Here is a 19455-nt window from a genome sequence, read left to right as displayed (position 1 = left end):
CCCCCCCCCCCCATTCTCTCCAACCCTGTACTGATATAAACTAGACGAGCCCAGGGGTGTTCTTGTTTGCTCACCTATAATTACGTGGAATTCATAAGTTACCGCAATATCCATCTATATCGCCTCTGCAAACACCATTCTCGGTAATATGAGAAAAATTATAGTTGTTATTTATTAGAATGGGGCTTAACCCGCCTCTAAATTGTTATTACGCCACTTTACATTATATCTATCGTAGATATAATTTAACATTAAATTTTCCGTTTATTACTTCCACACCTTGAGAAAATCCAATTTTTAAAATTTTTTGGTTGAAAGATTCGATATTCCATTTTTCAATTGATTGTTTATAATCATTCTCATTGCAAAAAGCAGTACGATCGATGAGAATCATACGTCTCAGTTAATTGACTGTTAAATTTTCAAATTAGAGTGAATGATTTGCTCGTGCTCTAATTCCTATGCTCACTGAATACGATTTTAATCGTAATTACAATTCAATTCCTTCTAGAACGCACTTTAGAGTGTGAATTTCTGGAATTCAGTGTTTGTTGATACTCTGGTAAAAGTGCGTGTCCACACTGTTATCAATTTTTAGTTAGTTCACACGGTAATTCAATTAATCTGTTGTTCATCTCATCAATATAATTCCGTGCTTAGAATATTGTCATCTCGTGTTTTCAGCACCAAATTAAAAATTAAAACTTCATTTGGAATATTGAGTCACAGCTTCTTTTTATTCATATCAGAAATTTTGTATTTGGATATTAATATTATTTGTTCAAAGTGAAAAAATCGATCATCATTTTCACTATATTGCATTCAGATTCTCCTATCCTTAACGTCAAAAGTGTGAGATAATCTCATAATTCTAGCTATTAATTCTAATCAACTTTGTTCGAAGAAAACCTTAGTAAACGCAATATTAAGAAAGTAGAATTATTCTATTTTCCTCTGACCTAATGATTTGGACAATTGTGATTCGTTTATTCATGTTTCATAGAATGGTATTCAATTCTCTTTAGTTTGTTAGGTGGCCATTGGACTGATGAAAATCGCCTTATTGTCTCCATTCATTCGAGATATCCATGTTCGAGTTCTCATTTTCGATTCGAGATTTTGTCCATCCATTTTTTTAGAAAGGATATTTGTTCCATTGAAATTTTAGCCTATCGGCCTTATGACATAATCTACTATTGTTTAATAACAAATTTCATCGAAGAAGAACGTGTTACATCAAATTTCGCTGTCCATCCAATGGAATCACTCAAATCCAAGTGGAAAACTCCCACCGTAGTCAGACATTACCAAGCCCTAACAACTTTCGCAGAATTACATTTAAATTTCAGTGGAATGGTAATAGAATAAAATTTTTCAATATGTTTCGAAAATTCTAGATTAATTTTCGGGAATTAATTGCATTTTAATTCCAAGTTCCCAATAATTCCACCATAGATTTTGGAATTTTCACTGAAGTCATCACTTTATTTCCAATGATCCAATACCCTGAAACTCCAGTGAAATAATAATAGAATAAATTAAACAATGACCAGAAATTTATATAAATGGAAGAAAATAAATTTAATAAAGAAAAATTTATAACAGAATAAAGATTTCCAAGCTGGATTCCGGAAATTCCAGCCAGAATTTTCAACAGCGCATTAGTTCCTTTCCTCACTCCGTGTGGATAGCAGAAAAATCAAATGAAAAACTATATGTCCCCCATCCAAAACCAAATTTCATCGAATAAAACCGTTTACCCCTCCACCTCCAGCGCGGCTGGACCAAAACACTCCATTTTTTTTTGAATTTCGCCTCAAACTCCTCTGCCCACCCACCTCTGCCACCCCCCGATCCCATAAGTACTGATAACTTTTCAAGAATTCCACTGGACATTCCTCCCTCCCGCGAGCCCGCCGTTATAGACAAGCCGAGGAAGACAGAGTGGTCTCTCTACGCTTGTCACTCGTGCATTCTACTTGCAGCAACCTGTTGCTATCCATCTCTTTCTCACTCCCCCGCGTCAGGGTACTTTCGCCTCACTCTTACGTACATACACCGGGTCGCTATTCTCCCGCGGCATCCGCCAAACCAACCGTACCCTCCCCCCCCCCCCCCCTCCCCCCCGCCGCCACTCATCAAGACCTCTTGTAAACACAATACAGAGACGCCTTATTCTTCATCCCTTCCTCTCGGTTAGTGCATGCGCATGCACGATTAAACGTCGTTTTGCCTCCAAGCTTAGCAATCAATGTGACTAATTTAACGTGGGCTGATGCAGGTGAGGGGGGCGAGCCGCTCTGGAGCTGAAAGAAATCATTAAAAAAACGTTTGAGTCTCGATTCTTGGATTGTTGATGCGGGAGAATGAAGAGGGATGGCTTTAAACCTCTTACTTTCAACTCCTCGCGCTCGTTCCCCCTTTTCCTTTTTTTTAATTGACGTCATTCCGGGGAGTGCACTTTACAGTCGAGTGTGCAGGTTGATGGAGTGCACCCGCGGGGAACGTCGGGCGAGTTGTTTTTTTGCGAATGGGTGCTTGTAGCTTAATTCAATTTTTTCGGGAAGACGGGGATTTTTGGAGGCGGTCCGGGGCCAGAGGTTTCAATTGAAGATTTTTTTTATGCGGTTTTGAGGTTTTTTGAGACGGAGGAGATTCATTGGGAGTGGGGGCAGGGAACAGGGGGATTTCTTTTGAAATAGTCGGGAGTTTAGGATTTTTTAATGAATTACCAGATAATGGAGAGGAATCTGGAATTCGAGGAGAGATTTCTCGGAATTTTCCTCTTTTTTCATTAATTTTTCCGGAATAATTAAAGTAAAATTTTGAGGCTCCACGCATTTTTCCATGAAATTATGAATTTTCAATGAGATTTTTTCCATTCAAATTTTAGCTAATAGAACATGAATGATTCAAGCCAACTTCGAAAAAACTCAGATCTCAACTGAGTTTTCGAACATTATCTCTGAATCTATGGGAAATAGCGAAATTTACATGAAGATCTTTTTTATAGCTTTCAATTTGCTGCATAAAAATGGTTATAACAAATATTTTGCTATCTGCCTTAGATACCGAGATATCCATTAAAAACCAACGAACAGTCAAAATCGTCTTGAACCGTTCTACCGCTCCGCCACTAATACACTGTTAAAAAATTTTGTCTGAAATTTCTGGTACACTTTTTTCAAATTTGTATCCAATTTAATTACCACTGAAATTTCAAGGAATTTCGTCATTGAAAATTCAGAATTTCGAGGAAAAATCAATGAGAACTATAAATTTCAGTTCCATTTTCCTCTGAAAATGAGTAGAAAACCAGAAAATTCCGGTAAATATATTTTTAGATTTTTAGGACAGTGACATGAATGCCATTAAGGGGGAAAAAATCATGAAATTTCAGATTTCATTGAAAATCCACTATAATTTGGCACTGAATATTCATATTACATTAGAAATTCAAATAAAATGAGGAACTCTTGTCTTTATGCCACTTAAAATTCTAGAATTTTTCATGAATTTTCAAACTTTTCCATAATTCCGGAGCGAAATGTGGTTGTAGGAAATTCTCCGAAACTATCACGGAATTTTTCCAGAGCGTTCCGTAATTTTAATTTGAATCTGTGAAAAATTACGATATCGTCACTCAAATTTTCTGAGTCGATTCCGTAATCGGCGAGCGAATTGTGAGCTCCGTAATTTTTACTGAACATTTCTCTCCGTGCAGTGAACCCTGAAATTTCATGATTTTTCCCCCTAAACCGCATTCAGTCTCACTATCCTAAAAATTAGCAATTAGCCGTTCATGAAATTTCCTTTTTTTTCCAACACTGTATTACACTATCCTCCAATCTCACTAATTTCCAACAACTTCCCCTGACTACACTGAGAGAAATTTCACTGGTAATTTCAACTACAAGGGAATTATCCAAAAAAATAGTTGCGGTAACAATAAACATTGTTGATTCAACTATCGCATTAAACTGAAAATTACATCACAATGTCGATAAGACTATTTGACATAGTAATCGTAATCGGCGAGCGAATTGTGAGCTCCGTAATTTTTACTGAACATTTCTCTCCGTGCAGTGAACTCTGAAATTTCATGATTTTTCCCCTTAAACCGCATTCAGTCTCACTATCCTAAAAATTAGCAATTAACCGTTCATGAAATTTCCTTTTTTTTTCCAACACTGTATTACACTATCCTCCAATCTCATTAATTTCCTACAACTTCCCCTGGCTACACTAAGAAAAATTTCACTGGTAATTTCAACTACAAGGGAATTATCCAAAAAAATATTTACGGTAACAATAAACATTGTTGATTCAACTATCGCATTAAACTGAAAATTACATCACAATGTCGATAAGACTATTTGACATAGTAAATCGAACAATGAATCCTAGTTTAATCTCCAAAGTTTATTATTACTGTAAATATAATTTCTTTGACAATTCCCTTGTAGTTAAACTTACCATTGAAATTTTCCTCAGCGTATCTGTGATTTAAAATTGTTTCCCGGAGCGCGTAACCCTCGATACCTCAATTCCCAAGAAAAAAATCCCAATTTGCAATTGTTCACCTTCCATTATCCCCGAACAGCTGTTGTCCAGGTGATCCTCCACACCCCCTCCGCTTCCTGGAACCAATTACACCACCCAGCTGTAGTAACACCCACTCCGACCCTCGCATAGACAATTTCTCCAGGGGTTGAAATGCAAAACACCGCACGGAAAAACTCAAAAGCTCAAGAGCTGTTATTATCGCTTTGTTATCTGCCAATGGGTGGAGGAGTTCTCGGAAAAAGGTGAAGAACTGGACAAAGAGTGGAGAAAAAAAAATACACCGAGGGGCTCCACGTAGACGTCTGCGTTAGCGATAATACTGGAAGATTAAATCGCTCTTTCCCTTCACCTCCCCCCCCCCCNTCTGGACTCTCAGTCGTTCAAGTGCCCGGATAAACATCGAGTTTCGTACCCCCTTTACCCCCCCTCCCCCCTCGCCCTCCCCCCGCCTTTCAGAGCCCCTATCCCTCCACCCCTGGAGCTTTACGAAGCCATTGCGTGCAATTATTTCACGATATCATTCGCGAGTCTCTCGAGCTTGTGGACCCTCTTCAACCCCCTCATCCCTTTGACTTTTCAAAGAGTCCGGGGGAATGGGGGAGGCTTTTTTTTTCACTGTGTGCACAGCAGAAACCCTGAAGATTCTCTCCCTCAACGGTGCCCGGACGTGACTGCCATACTCCTGGACACATCTACTTTGATGTCCCCCCCGCCCCGCTCCCGAAAAAAAGACTTGAGTTTGTCAGATGTATCTGATGGTGGAAGAGGTCCAAGAGAAAACAGGAAAACGCTGTCGAACCCGTCCTGGAGGGTTTTTACTACCTCTGGATGAGCCTTTTCTTTTTTCGCGATTTTTGTTTGATTCTCCGGCACCTTCTTTGGCTCTTATCCCGTTTCTCGGGAGTTGGGGACACTCGGGGTAGTTTGAGGGGGATGATGGGGGTGGGGACGGGGGTTGAGAGCGGTGGAGTGGCTTGAGGGGCCCTAATAAGGCCCTCACCGAGGGAAATAGGTAGAAATGTGAAGGACGCGGGTTGAAATGGATAGAAATTTCCGGTAAAATTGTTGGAAATTCGTATCACGTTTTGGTTTCACTAAATTTTCGAGGAAATTCGGCATAAAAAATTTGGGATTTCAGGGAAAAGTCAGAGGGAACTGTTAATATCAGCTCAATTATTCCATGAAATGTAAGAGAAGTGAAGGAAATTCCGGTAGATATATTCTTGAATTAATTTAATTAATTGAATTCATCAATTTGAATTAATTGAAAATATAGTGTAATTTGGTACTGAATATTCATGTTTTCATTGAAAATTCAAATACGCTAAGGGATTCTCCAGTGAATGCTGTAGGGAAATCTCAAATTTCATGATTTTTCCCCCTAAATCACATTTAAGGAACTTCCGTAATAAATATATGGGAGTAAAAAGAAATGAAGTGCAGAGCTGAAATTTTGAGAATATATTCTTTGAGTGATTAGAAATATCTTCCCGAAGTCCCAAAACGCTGCACCACGGAGATTGTTGAGGAGAAAATATGAAAAAAGTGTCATCAATTCAAAGTCTTATGGCACCACTTTTTCAAAAATCACAAAAAAATAATCAACAATGGGATAAAAATCCAAACGCTTCACGAATAGAACCGTATATATTTCAGGAACATATCTCCACAATTTCATTAGCCGTCACCACAGGGATTATTTTTAATTGTTGAAAATGTATGGCATAGTTCGGGATTTTAGTTACGTTAGAGGAAACTGATGGCTGAACATGGCAACGTTGAAGGAGGTTAGAGTGCGCGCGGCGGAGGCCATCGTGTGAACTCCGCCAAGGCACATACTATAGATTCTATAGTACAGTATAGGATTTTATCGGGACACAAGAATACCAACTGCGTCGAGCAAAAATGCGTGGTTGTCAAATCTCTCATGAAAATTTTTATCTGTTAAAAAATTCGGATAAACAATATTTCGTAGTAAAAATTATTTGGAATTGATTAATCATGAATAATAAGTGCAAAGAAACCCAAACGACAAAATTTCAATACACCCGTGAACATTTCGTCATTTCATTATTTTTTTTTCAAAGGATGCAGCGGAGTGTCGGAACCTTTGATATTTTCCCCCACTCCACAGCCCCAAAATTTACTGCGGAACCATTTTACCGCTTCGCAACTGAATTCCAAAGAGGAAAAATTTGCATGCGATAAGTAATATATTTTCATTTCCGAATTTGCTCTCCCAAATTAACAAACCTCCTGGAAACATGAAAAACGAAAACTGAAGAGACTCGGGATGTTACTTTGCATAAAAAACCCTTCCATTTATGACTAAAACTGTGTATATATATTATCAAAGGTAAACGAGTGAAACTCAAAGGGCATGAACTCAACTCCTCTCGATGAGGGTTGCCCTATTAATTCGCTTAATTGTGCTGACGAATGAAACGCCGAAAGAGCTTTTGGAGTGCGCCTGAGACCCTTGTGCAAATTATCGCGATTTCTCAGGCGAAGTAAACAAGTTACCCCTACCCCAAACGATCCCAGTGAGTTCATCTATAGCAACCAAGTTGTACGGTGATACTCATGGAATTACATGAAACGGTGCAATTGTAGGGAAAAAGTGTTCGGGGGAGTTTATTAATTGGAGTGAATATTCCTTTGATAACTTGATAAGATAAACAAATGTCAAGTGATGTCATTGATTAGGGCACGAGTTAACTTCCGAAGAAGATGACTTTTTTGCTTCAGAAGTCGACAAGACGTCGAATAAATTATTAAATTCTTGGGTCCAACGGAATTGACTGTAATTGATTTTTATTCCATCCAAATTTTAAATTTTTCAACAGCATTCAGCAATTTTTAATCCCATTGTGAATATCCAGTGCCAAATTGTAATTAATTTTTAGTTAATTGAAAATTTCGAGTCGTCTTTGACTGTTGTTCGGTTTTCAATGAATATCTCAGAATTTAAGGCAGATAGCAGAATCTTGGTTATGACCTTTTTTGTAGAGCGAATTGAGAGCTACGACAAAGTTCTTAACGAAAATTCAGCTATCTCCCTTAGATTCGGAGATATTCCTCAAAAACTGAGCTAAAAGCTAAATCGCCTTGAACCGTTCTACCGCTTCGCTTTGATATTTACCGGAATTTTCCTGATTTCTACCAATTTTCAGGCAATCAACGTCAAGGTTCACAACAGAGCTTGCACGGATTAGTAAAGTTCGACACGGAGAACATTATTCGGTGAATTTCAACAACTATTTAGTGAAATTTAACAACTAGTTGTTGAAATTTAACAACTAGTTGTTGAAATTCATCAACCGGTTGGCAATTCATTTTTTTCAACAACTAGTTGATGAATTTCAACAACTAATTGCTGAATTTCAACAACTAGTTGATGACTTTCAATAAACTAGTTGGTGAAGTTCTATAACCGCTTAGTGATCCATTTTTCAACCACAAATTGTTGAAATTCAACAGCTAGTTGATGAAATTCAACAGCTAGTTGATGAATTTCACCAACTAGTTGATGAAGAAAGTCGATGAAATACCTTCAAATGAAGAGATAATCTGAGTAATTGCACTCCTATCTTCCCTAAATCCTTGAAATCAACTGAAGCCTTCCAATCACATGAAGTTGACATCATTTCGAAATCACGGCATCCCTCAACCCCCCGCCACAAAGCAATAAAAGTCCCCACGGAGCACACCCCTACCCTTCAAAGAAACATGACTCATTTTGCCTCAAGAGTTTCCATCAAGTCCCAGAAACGTCGAAATTGATTGATTTGTATTTCAACTGTACCAATATTCATGCACTCTGGCGAGCTCCGCATGTACATTGTTGAATCCCCGAGTGCCCTGAGAATGGTTTTTAGATTGTTGAAACATCTTCAGTAGTAGTAGTGCGGAACGTGACCAACTTGCTTGGAATGGCATCAGACGTCCTTTCCCAGACTCTCGAAAGACTCAACTACCGGAGACTTTCAGTAGTTTCCCTCTCATCGATCCTTTCGGATGAGCACTTGACGAGTGCCTAGACGATGGTACTTGGACGGTCGGACCCGTCTACCCGCAGATTTCCTATCCACGAAGGAATGAGAATCAATTAGCGGAAATTGGTAACCAAACACATGGTGTGCGAGACGACTTACTGACGTCAGTGATGCATACTCACACCTTTGACTCAGTCCCCGGCGATTTATCCGACGCCCGGTGGGGCTATTCTTCCTGAGGGATACCAGGTTGACAAACGATATTGACGAGAAAAGAGATTAGCCACTGGAGGGTCGTCGAGGATAACAAAGTCCTTTCTAATCTCGCTTATCGCCTTACTGACTCCCGAGCTAACCTAGATATCCACCAATGGCTGAACACTATACATACCTGCTGGCTTTGTCCCGAAGCTATTTTCCGCGAACCCTCGTTGATCCTATTATCGGAGGTGTGGAAGCCCTAGAAAATATGTCGCGTGACTACAAATGTTCGGTTTTTTACTCTGTTGCTAATTCTGGATTTGAGATGGAGTTTCAAATGCTGAGAGAAAAGGTCTAGCTGGTGACGCGGTCGTGTCTCGCGCCAAGTTCACGTTCTGTTTATTTTTTCATAGAAATGTTCTTGAGGTTCTTCATCCAAGATCGAGTTTTAAACGTCAAGGGAAAAGGTTGTTTCATTCACTAGACGTTAGATCACACATCAGTGACGCGGTCGTGTCTCGTGCCAAGTTCACGTTCTGTTTATTTGTTCATAAAAATGTTCTTGAGGTTTTGTATTTGAGATGGAGTTCCGAATACAAAGAGAAAAGGTTTTGCAGTTATTTCAGTCATCAGCAGATGCGGTTATGTCTCGCGCCAAGTTCCCGTTCAATTTATTTACTCATAAGAATGCTCTTGAGGCTCTGTATTTGAGATGTAGTTTCAAACTCTAAGAGGAAAGGTCTAGCAGGTATTTCATTCATCAGCAGATGCAGTCGTGTCTCCCGCCAAGTTCACGTCGATGAAGTCAATGATGAATTTCTATAGAATCGTGTCAACTTTCGAGTTTTCGAGTGTTTTAAAAATATTTTTATGCATTACAAATTCAATATTAGTGGATATTTTCTGTAATTATTTGACTCTCTAATTGGTTTTATGCTGTTGGCTCTCGATACACTTTTCGATACATAAATAAATAAATAAATAAATTAATCATCTTTTTTCGAAAAAAAATTCATTCAGTATTGTATTACCTTGATTGATCTATGCCACTGTTTCAGCTCAAGTTTCTTATATTCCCTCATTTTTTTTTCTCACTGCACGAACGAAATTAAGGCAAATTGTGGCCCGGTGTGCGATACCATCACACGAAAATCGATATGGAAATTTACGCGCAAATCCTAGTAATCTCGCGACCCCGCGTTCTCCCGCTGAGAGGTTATAGGAGACGAGGAAGTGTGAGGGGGACGAGTTTGGATGCCACATCACACGCAGAATACGAAGGAGGGGTTTGAACGACGACGGGTCGTAAAGTGGGGTTAGTCCGGGGCCAGGGATCGTGTTGTACGTAGGCTACCTTTTTTTTTCCCTCAGACGTATGGTGGATTGGCGAAAAGGTCGTTGAGGAAACGAGGCCGAGGAACCACACATGTATTAGGGAGGGAAAGCCGATGGGCAATGCTTTGAACCCTCCTCACCTATAAAACCAGTATTTTCGCGTGATGATTTATAACAAGATTTCAAAAGTTCTCGAGTTGATCCCACGTGGTGATGGATTTGAAAAAAAATACGGACCGTTCTGCCCCATTTTATTTACTGAATTTCATAAAATGAAGCGCTAAAAATTCAATAAATAAATTCAATTAATGGTTTTCGCTTCCCAATGGAATTATTGTAATTGTTCAAATTTAAGTTTCGGATTTTTTATGTTTTATCAACGTATCAACTTCTTCTTTAATTGCTCGCTCATGAATCGATGGATTTGAATCATTTTTTTTCAAATGTAGGGTTGGTGAGCCCTATCCGTCGACATTAATCAAAATTTCATCCATTATTATATTTTGGAATTTTCGATTTAAAAAAAAATCGATTGTCCCACCATAACTCAAAAAAATGTTCTGAATTCATTGAATGATGGTTTAAAAAATTTTTTTGGATATCTCTTTGCCCGAGTTTGAAGATGAAGGTGATAGTTGCAATCATTGTTTTGATTTTTATGAGTTTTGTAAATTTATAATTTTTTGTAAATTGCTATGAAAGTGAAGTTTCTGGTGATTTTTTCAAATATGATGTTTCAAATTCATTCCGTAATATAGATCGCATCATTCTTCTCTTCGATTTATAAAACACTTCCGGAAATTATTCTCATGGCATTCAAAAGATTCTTTATTTTCTATCTTTTGAAAAATTTTCCTCTACTGATTATTTGAATTAAAAAAAAATTAAATTCATTCAATTATTATTAAAACGACTTACTTCGACTGCACTTTCATCGAATAAATGGATGGTATCGATATATATTATTTTGTATTTGAAATTTCATCGAATATTAAACTAAATTAGAAACATAACACAATTGATTAAAGAAGAAATTACATTGAATTCAATAAAATGATGTGTCACGATGAATTGTATATTATAGAAGCAGATAATAATATAAAAGGAATTTCCCACTCGTTTGACATTTCACTTTACGAAATTTGCTTTTACGGAAAAAAATGAATTATTGAAAATGATAAGTTTTCTAAATAATTGATGATATTTCATAAATACCGTTTCTGCTCCGTAAAAATACATAAATTCAAGTGAATTTGCGAATCTTTATTGAGAACATGATCATTCTTCTCGTTGAGCCCCCTCTTACCACATATTTATTGCCCCGTACGTAATATTTCTCTCTCCGAAGGTATTTGTGTGATTTATGTTTCTATCAGAGCGAGCATTACGGAAAAGAATATGAGAATACGATATTTTTGTTATTCCGAAATGTTCAAAGAGCCGTAATAATAATTCCACACACATGAAAATCACTCTTGCGTGTGTAACATTGAACTCATCCCTTGGAATACGAAAAACCCCGGCGGCTTCATTATTTTTGAAATTCTCCCTCAACGAGCTGTAATGCTCTTCATCAACCGTGCGATGTGACATTAAATAACTCCACCGAGGGCATCAAAAATCCATGGTATTAATTAAAGTGTCGGGTTTTCGGATTGACATTCATCTCGATTAATATTATCACGCGTTCCTCAACATCGGCGTAACACATTTCACGCATCACTTTGATGTTTTTTCCATTAACTGTCAGCTGAAAAATTATTTCTCTCTGAAAATTCATACATTTTCCTTTGAATTCGACATTTTCGATACAATTTTTCCCGCAAAAACGAATTTAAAATAGTTTAACCATTGTAAAAAAGCGGATTTCAAATTAAAAACGGGTGCTTTGATCAATGATTAATCGCCTTCAATTCGTTAAAACTGATTATGAATCATTTTCGAAAGATTTAAATTGTTAATTACATATCAATAAATAAACGCTTCAATTTTTTCGTTTAGTTATTTTTGCTAATAAATTAGCAAATGCATGTGTAATTCATTGTTTATTTCATTTGATTAAATTGAATAAGAATGTTATCATCATTATTATTCTTATTATCCCTTTCTTCTATACAACCGATGGTCTTTTTTACGGTTCTATCTCTCCCCTCAGCCCTTCGATAAAATGTTAATAGAAAAATTTTATTTATACATATTTCAATCAATTTGAAACAAACATTTTAAGCTATAATTTAATTCATTTGAAGCATGAGATTCAAAGATATCCCCGGAATTCTGATTTTCAAAAATACAAAATTTTTGCAAATTTTCAAATGAATCAAAATAGCGATTATGCTATCGCCTTCATCTTCGAACTTGGTCAAAAGCACATCCAAACAAATTTTTAAAGCCATCATCCAATCAATTCAGAACATTTTTTTAGTTATCGTGGTACAACCGATTTTCGAAAAAATTCGAAACGAAAAAAAATAGTCGATGAATTAAATTTTAATTAATGGCGATCGATAGGGCTCAACAATGTCTACATTTGAAAAAAACGATTCAATTCCATACAGTCATCAGCGAGCAATTGAAGAAAAACTTGAATTTGAACGATTACAAAGCTTCCACTCGCAAACAAAAATGTATTGAATTCTCCACACCACCCATGCCTACTTACATCCACTCAAAATGAAACGTCACTCGTAAAAGCAATCCTTTACATTCGTCAAAACGCCACAAACCCCCGGACCAACGGGACAACCCAACAACAGCGAAAAAACCCATCAGCCAGGCATTTCAATTATCTTGTCGTTCAAAGAGCTGTAATTGAGTTGGTACATCGCCGACACTGTCTCCCCGAAACAATGTTGTTACTTCAAGTCTTTCTTGAACTCCAGTATCACTTTGTCCTTTCTTCATTCTCCACCCTCCTCGCGCTTCTTCCCACGGCGGAAAAGCCTTTTTGTATTCAGCCATCCGTTAGCGGTTTCCCGAAGTGGCCGGGCTTGTTACCTTCCACCGCACAGTCATTCACAGGAGAAACTTTCTGTTTATTTCTATTTTTCCTCCCTTTCTTCATCAAGTTGGTCGGTGGGTATGGTAGTCGTGCCACAAATTCGTGGTATCAAAAATAAACAATTAATTTGATGAAAAATATTGCAATTAGCGAAATCTTCATTTTACAGTGAATCATTTGCTCATGTTCTAATTCCCATGCTCACCGAATAAAATTTTAATCATAATTACAATTCAATTCCTCCTAGGACACACTTTAGAGTGTCAATTTCTGGAATTCAATGTTTGCTGATACTCTGGTAAAAGTGTGTGCCCACACTGTTATCAATTTTTAGTTAGTTCACACGGTAATTCAATTAATCTGTTGTTCATCTCATCAATATAATTCCGTGCTGAGAATATTGTCATCTCGGGTTTTCAGCACTAAATTAAAAATTAAAACTTCATTTGGAATATTGAGTCACAGCTTTTTTTATTCATATCAGAAATTTTGTATTTGGATATTAATATTATTTGTTCAAAGTGAAAAATCGATCATCATTTTCACTATATTGCATTCAGATTCTCCTATCCTTAACGTCAAAAGTGTGAGATAATCTCATAATTCTAGCTATTAATTCTAATCAACTTTGTTCGAAGAAAACCTTAGTAAACGCAATATTAAGAAAGTAGAATTATTCTATTTTCCCCTGACCTAAATGATTGGGACAATTATCATTCGTTTATTCGTGTTTCATAGAATGGTATTCAATTCTCTTCAACTTGCCAGGTGGCCTGGCGTAGTGGTTAAGGCCGTTGCCTCACAACGGATAGGTTCCAGGTTCGATTCCTGGCCGGGTAGAATGGTGAGATCTAACCATTTTTAAAGTCTTGATCAATCGCCATATAGTCTCATCAGACTCGAAGCGATATAAAATAAGCATAAAAAAAAAAAAAATTCTCTTCAACTCGGGCCTTCAATTGAAAGTCCGAGGTGTAGACCCGAGTTTGTAGCAGCGATGTCAGACAAGATATGAATGTTTTTTTGAGCTCAAATGAAAGAGCGGNCAATTGAAAAGCAGAGTTGTGACAACATTGTCCATTGGGGTCTAGGAGTCTCCCCTGCTTGGAAAATTATCCTTAGAATCATCTGCACTATATTTCGATACCCGCTCCTGCACTCGAGCCTTATATGAATTTCTGCGTGTGACACGCTGCGTGTTGTAGTGCGAATAGCCACGGCGTTAAATAATTCATTAATCGATGAAAATCGCTCGTCCCTAATTACACCGTAAATCTCGGGACACGATGGTTTGCCCATTAGAGGAAAACTTGGACTGTTTACCGTTACTCAGGAGATACGGAATTAAAGGCTGATAGTACTTCAATATTATATTCTCTTCAACTTGGTTAATTAAGCGATATTTGATCTGACTCTGAACTCAACGTGGCACAGAATGTAGAAGCTGCCGAGTAGCAATATGATGAAAGAGAGAGACAGACGGAAACATGAGCCAGCGGTGAATTTACGTCCGCGGTATTACGGAAAGCCAGTGGATTTCCACGCCGAGGATACGTCTTACTTGAACTAATATTCTTGGGGGTCTAATTAGGGACAAGATTCTGGGGCTCAGCAAACTCCAGCCCCAAGTATTTTTGCGAATGAACTGGAAGAAAAAATCGGGGAAAATGAGGGAAAATGGGGGAACTGTATTCGCCTGTGCGATTAATTCGATTCGCAATTTATGGAAGTCCTCCGGTAATCGATCGCGTTTATTGCCCATCGAGTTGGTGATTACACTCGCTGTGATATTGACTCTGCGGTGCCGATGCCCTCTTGATAACCCCTGTCCATCGATAACGTTTTAGGGCATTTCTTTCTGAGACTCTATTGCTTCTACATGAGTTGAATCAAATAGGTGCAAATAAATTTCCAGTGGAACATTAATGAAAACGTTTTCACTCTTTTTTATTTAAGAAGTTGGATCGTTACTTCTTTTCGGTAGAAATTTATTACTGTAACAATTTTTATTTCAATGTACAGTTTATATTGTAATTTCAGGAAATTACAGAGAATCAGAAGCAGAACCACAGAGTTTCCACTTTTTTTTTCTTTTGTTGAGATTACAATAATACAGAAGTGGGAAATTGCTCGTGTATTGCATATTGTATAGTTATTTATGCTAATAAATTAACGATATACTTCCGAATGGTTATTTTGCACATCATTTCCTTCTGATATGTATAATTCATTGTTTATTTTATTTGATTAAAGTGAATGACATTTCTTTCTAACTAATTTTGTCAGATTACTAACTTAGTTGAACGTTATCATCATCATTACTCGATTGTCTTTTTTACGGTTCTACCTCTCTCCTCAGCCCTTCGATAAAATGTTGATAGAAAAATGTTATTTATACATACGTGAATGAATTTGAAACATCACATTTGAAGAAATCATCAGAAAGCTCACTTTCAGGGAAATTCATGAAAAATTCGACATTTTCAACAATCATCATAAAACTTTTAACTACGACTTAATGGCATTGAAACAAACATTTTAAGCTATGATCGAATTCATTTGAAGCATCATATATATTCAAAGATATCCCCGGAATTCTGATTTTCAAAAAATACAAAATTTTTGCAAATTTTCAAATAAATCAAAATAACGATTATTGCTATCGCCTTCATCTTCGAACTCGGTCAAAAGGGCATCCAAACAAATTTTTTAAGCCACCATTCAATCAATTCAGAACATTTTTTTAGTTATCGTGGGACGACCGATTTTCGAAAAAATTCGAAAATTAAAAAACTAATCGATGAATTAAATTTTAATTAATGGCGATCGATAGGTCTCAACACTGCCTACATTAGAAAAAAATGATTCAATTCCATTCATTCATTCGCGAACGACTGAAGAAAAACTTTGGAAAAACGATTACAAAGCTTTCATTCGGCAGCAACAAAATAACCATATAATAATATTATAATGTCAATTAACGCATCCATTATATTTATGCTTGCAGGGAAGATGCAATCGAGAAAAGCCGCCATGCAAATACTTCCATCCACCCCAGCACCTGAAGGATCAATTACTGATAAACGGACGAAATCACTTAGCCCTGAAGAATGCCCTGATGCAGCAGATGGGCCTAACCCCGGGACAGCCCCTTGTGCCTGGTCAGGTGCCTACAGTGGTATGTCACAGCCCTCCAATACCCCTAACTCTCATTAATAAATCACCAACAATCAAGCTTTCATACTCTTAATAAATCACTCACGCGTAAACGTATGACATTTGTATCAGCATCTACATATTTTATGATTTTTCTGTAGATCGAGCAGATGCAACAGTGCTTATCTCATGTGTTTTATTTCAATCTCGATGTTTGATTTGCGACTATTGATGCACATCACTCCCTAGATTAATTGTCAGCACGTTGCATGATTATATGTGAATTATTTTCCCCATTTTTTTACGTTGTTTTAATATCTTTCTCAGTGTTGTCAGTGTTCTCCTTCAAAACATATCACATGTACATTTGTTTCGGGTGAAATTGCCGTGGCTAATGGGACTGGAGAGCCGCAATTCCGTGCGAGGGCTCTCGAAAAAGTTGATTTTAATCCAATGAATACCCTCAATTAATTGATGATTTCGCAATTAATCAATTGCTCAGCCAAATTTAGCTTTATAAATTCACTATAGATTTGTTGAGGTCAACACTCCAGGCACACGTGCCGTTTAATTACGTTAATGAGATGTATATTTCGGCATTATTCAAGCTTCCAGCTATTTTATGAATACGTTACCCATGAATTTTCCACGAAATGCTGATCGAATATCGTTCACAGGTCATCTCATCGCAGCCCAAATAACTGATTTCATTTATTATTTACACTCATTATTAATCAATCCAGCACGCTAAGTAATGAGAGAATATCAATGCGATGAAAAAAAACAAAAAGAAAACAAAAATTTATTTGTGTTGTCATTATACTACACGTATGACCGCCTGTCTGTCCCCCATGTTTGCCGCCTCGTGGTGCTCGTGGTTGTGGTTGATTGTTGGTGTGTTCTCCGTACGCTGCAATATTATGGCGAACAGGAGGGCCAACCTCCTCTGCCAGCGCACCATCACCTTCAACAGCAAATCCAGCAGCAACTTCTCGCTACCCACGCCTTTATGGTAACTCCTGGTTTTGGTTTGGCTTTCACTAATTTTTTATCATTTTTTTTTAATTTGTTTTTTTTTTTCATTACGATTAATGTTATTGTGGATCGAGAGTCATTTTGTTTTTATATTTATCGTGTGTTTATTGTAGATTTTTAAATTGCTTGAACAAACTTTTGATTATTGGGAGGAAGGTGAGAGCTACTTATGAATGATGAAGGGAGAGGATGACTTCGAAATTAAGTAGATTCGACGTGATTACAGGGGTTTTTCGGTGACTGCTGTTGACTTTGAATGATTTTGTTAATTCGAAATCGATGATTTTTAATTAATTTTCAATTTTCAGCTACGGATTCCCTTATAATTTATTTCACTAGTAATTTTCATGGAAACTTTTTCATTTCTCTAGGAAAAATACACAGAAGTACTATTTTTCGTGTTATTTTGCGTCGGGGAATGATGTCTGTTAATTTTCATGAAATAATTGGGCTCAAATTCACAACTTTCATGTTTTTTTCTCTCATAAAATTGTAAATTTTAATTTAATTATTCCAATTCACAATTTTATCAATTAAAAAAAGATGATTTTATCAGTTTTATTTTCAATTGTGAATAGGAATAATTCAACTGAAATTCAAACTTTAATTCAATTCGCAATTTCATGAAAAAATCAATGAAAATTGTGAATTTTCATTGAATTTCAATGGTGCTACAACTTGACACCAGTCAACTTGATCCAGTAAAACCCTAATTTCACCCAAAAATTGTCAACAGCGTCACTGATTTCCGTGAATCCAAAAATTTCACGTCATTTCGACTCGATTCCACCCCACAATATCTCCCCAATTTCCTTCACGCGCAACCCCTCGCCCCAAAACCCCAATAAAAACCCCCGATTTACCCCTCAACCCCATCCCCCCAAGTGTCTCCACTTCCCACCAATCAAATCCCAAAAGTTTGTTCAACTCAATTCAGTAGTTAGAGCCTGTAACTTCCTCAATATCAACCGACAGTATCGCACTGCAGTACAATTAAAAAACGTCGCGCATGTCCAGTGTCCCCCACACACTGCCCACAATCCCCATGATTCCCCTCCATAATCAAAACGACAGCCACTCTTTTTGATTCCGCTCCCCGAGGTCGCCCTATTGTGACTTCCACCACCTTAAAAAAAAAAAACTCACCAAACAAACCGGCAGAAGCAAAAAGCCCCGGAGAAGGGTGTTTGTATAAGTAATTGCGCGTCGGAGCGCGATTCAGAGAAAGAAAGCATAAAAGGCAAGTGCGAAAGGGCCTCCCCCAGAAACCTCTCGAGTGAATCAGGTCAGAGGTACGACCTGCTGTACATACGCGTCATTCCCACCGTCAAAACGTCACAAAAAAAAACAACCGAATGCTAAAAAAATTCACCTCAAATGAATGCCAACGCTCCTGGATACTTCACACCTAGGGTGTTTTTCTTTTCTCAATCCCATCCCCCCAAGTGTCTCCACTTCTCACCAATCAAATCCCAAAAGTTTGTCCAACTCAATTCAGTAGTTAGAGCCCATAACTTTCTCAATATCAACCGACAGTATCGCACTCCAGTACAATTAAAAGATCGTCGCGGATGTCCATTGTCCCCCGCACACTGTCCGCAATCCCCATGACTCCCCTCCATAATCAAAACTACAACCACTCTTTTTGATTCTGCTCCCCGTGGTCGCCCTATTGTGACTTGCGCCACCTTAAAAAAAAAAACGCGTCGCAGCGCGATTTGGATAAAAAAGCATAAAGGGCAAGTGCAGAAGGGCTTCCCGCAGTACATACGCGTCATTCCCACCGCCAAAACGTCGCAAAAAAACAACAACAACAACCAAATGCTAAAACAATCGAGTTAAATTAATGTCAACGCTCCTGGATGCTTCACATCCGGGCGTTTTTCCGTTCGGATTCCTTCCCAATCACCTCACCAATCAAATCCCAAAAGTTAGTTCAACTCAATTCAGTAGTTAGAGCCTGTAACTTTCTCAATATCAACCGACAGTATCGCACTGCAGTACAATTAAAAAATCGTCGCGGATGTCCATTGTCCCCCGCACACTGTCCGCAATCCCCATGATTCCCCTCCATAATCAAAACTACGACCACTCTTTTTGATTCTGTTCTCCGCGGTCGCCCTGTTCTGACTTGTGCCACCTTCAAAAAAAAAAAAAAAAAAAAAC

At 37.7% G+C, this 19455-nt stretch overlaps 1 protein-coding gene across 1 annotated transcript in view; it reads left to right on the top strand.

The window, feature by feature from the left end:
* Nucleotides 1-19455, top strand: part of LOC107037346 — a 227293-nt gene that overhangs the window by 176375 nt on the left and 31463 nt on the right. Inside the window, exon 4 of the mRNA XM_015255860.1 lies at nt 16106-16276. Within this exon, the coding sequence (XP_015111346.1) occupies nt 16106-16276 (171 nt within the window). The remainder of the gene's footprint in view (nt 1-16105; nt 16277-19455) is intronic.

The sequence above is a fragment of the Diachasma alloeum genome, unplaced genomic scaffold, assembly GCF_001412515.2.
Source record: "Diachasma alloeum isolate Michigan unplaced genomic scaffold, Dall2.0 Dall_scaffold_00217, whole genome shotgun sequence".
In the NCBI taxonomy this organism is placed as follows: domain Eukaryota; kingdom Metazoa; phylum Arthropoda; class Insecta; order Hymenoptera; family Braconidae; genus Diachasma; species Diachasma alloeum.
This window is presented reverse-complemented; position numbering and strand designations above follow the sequence as displayed.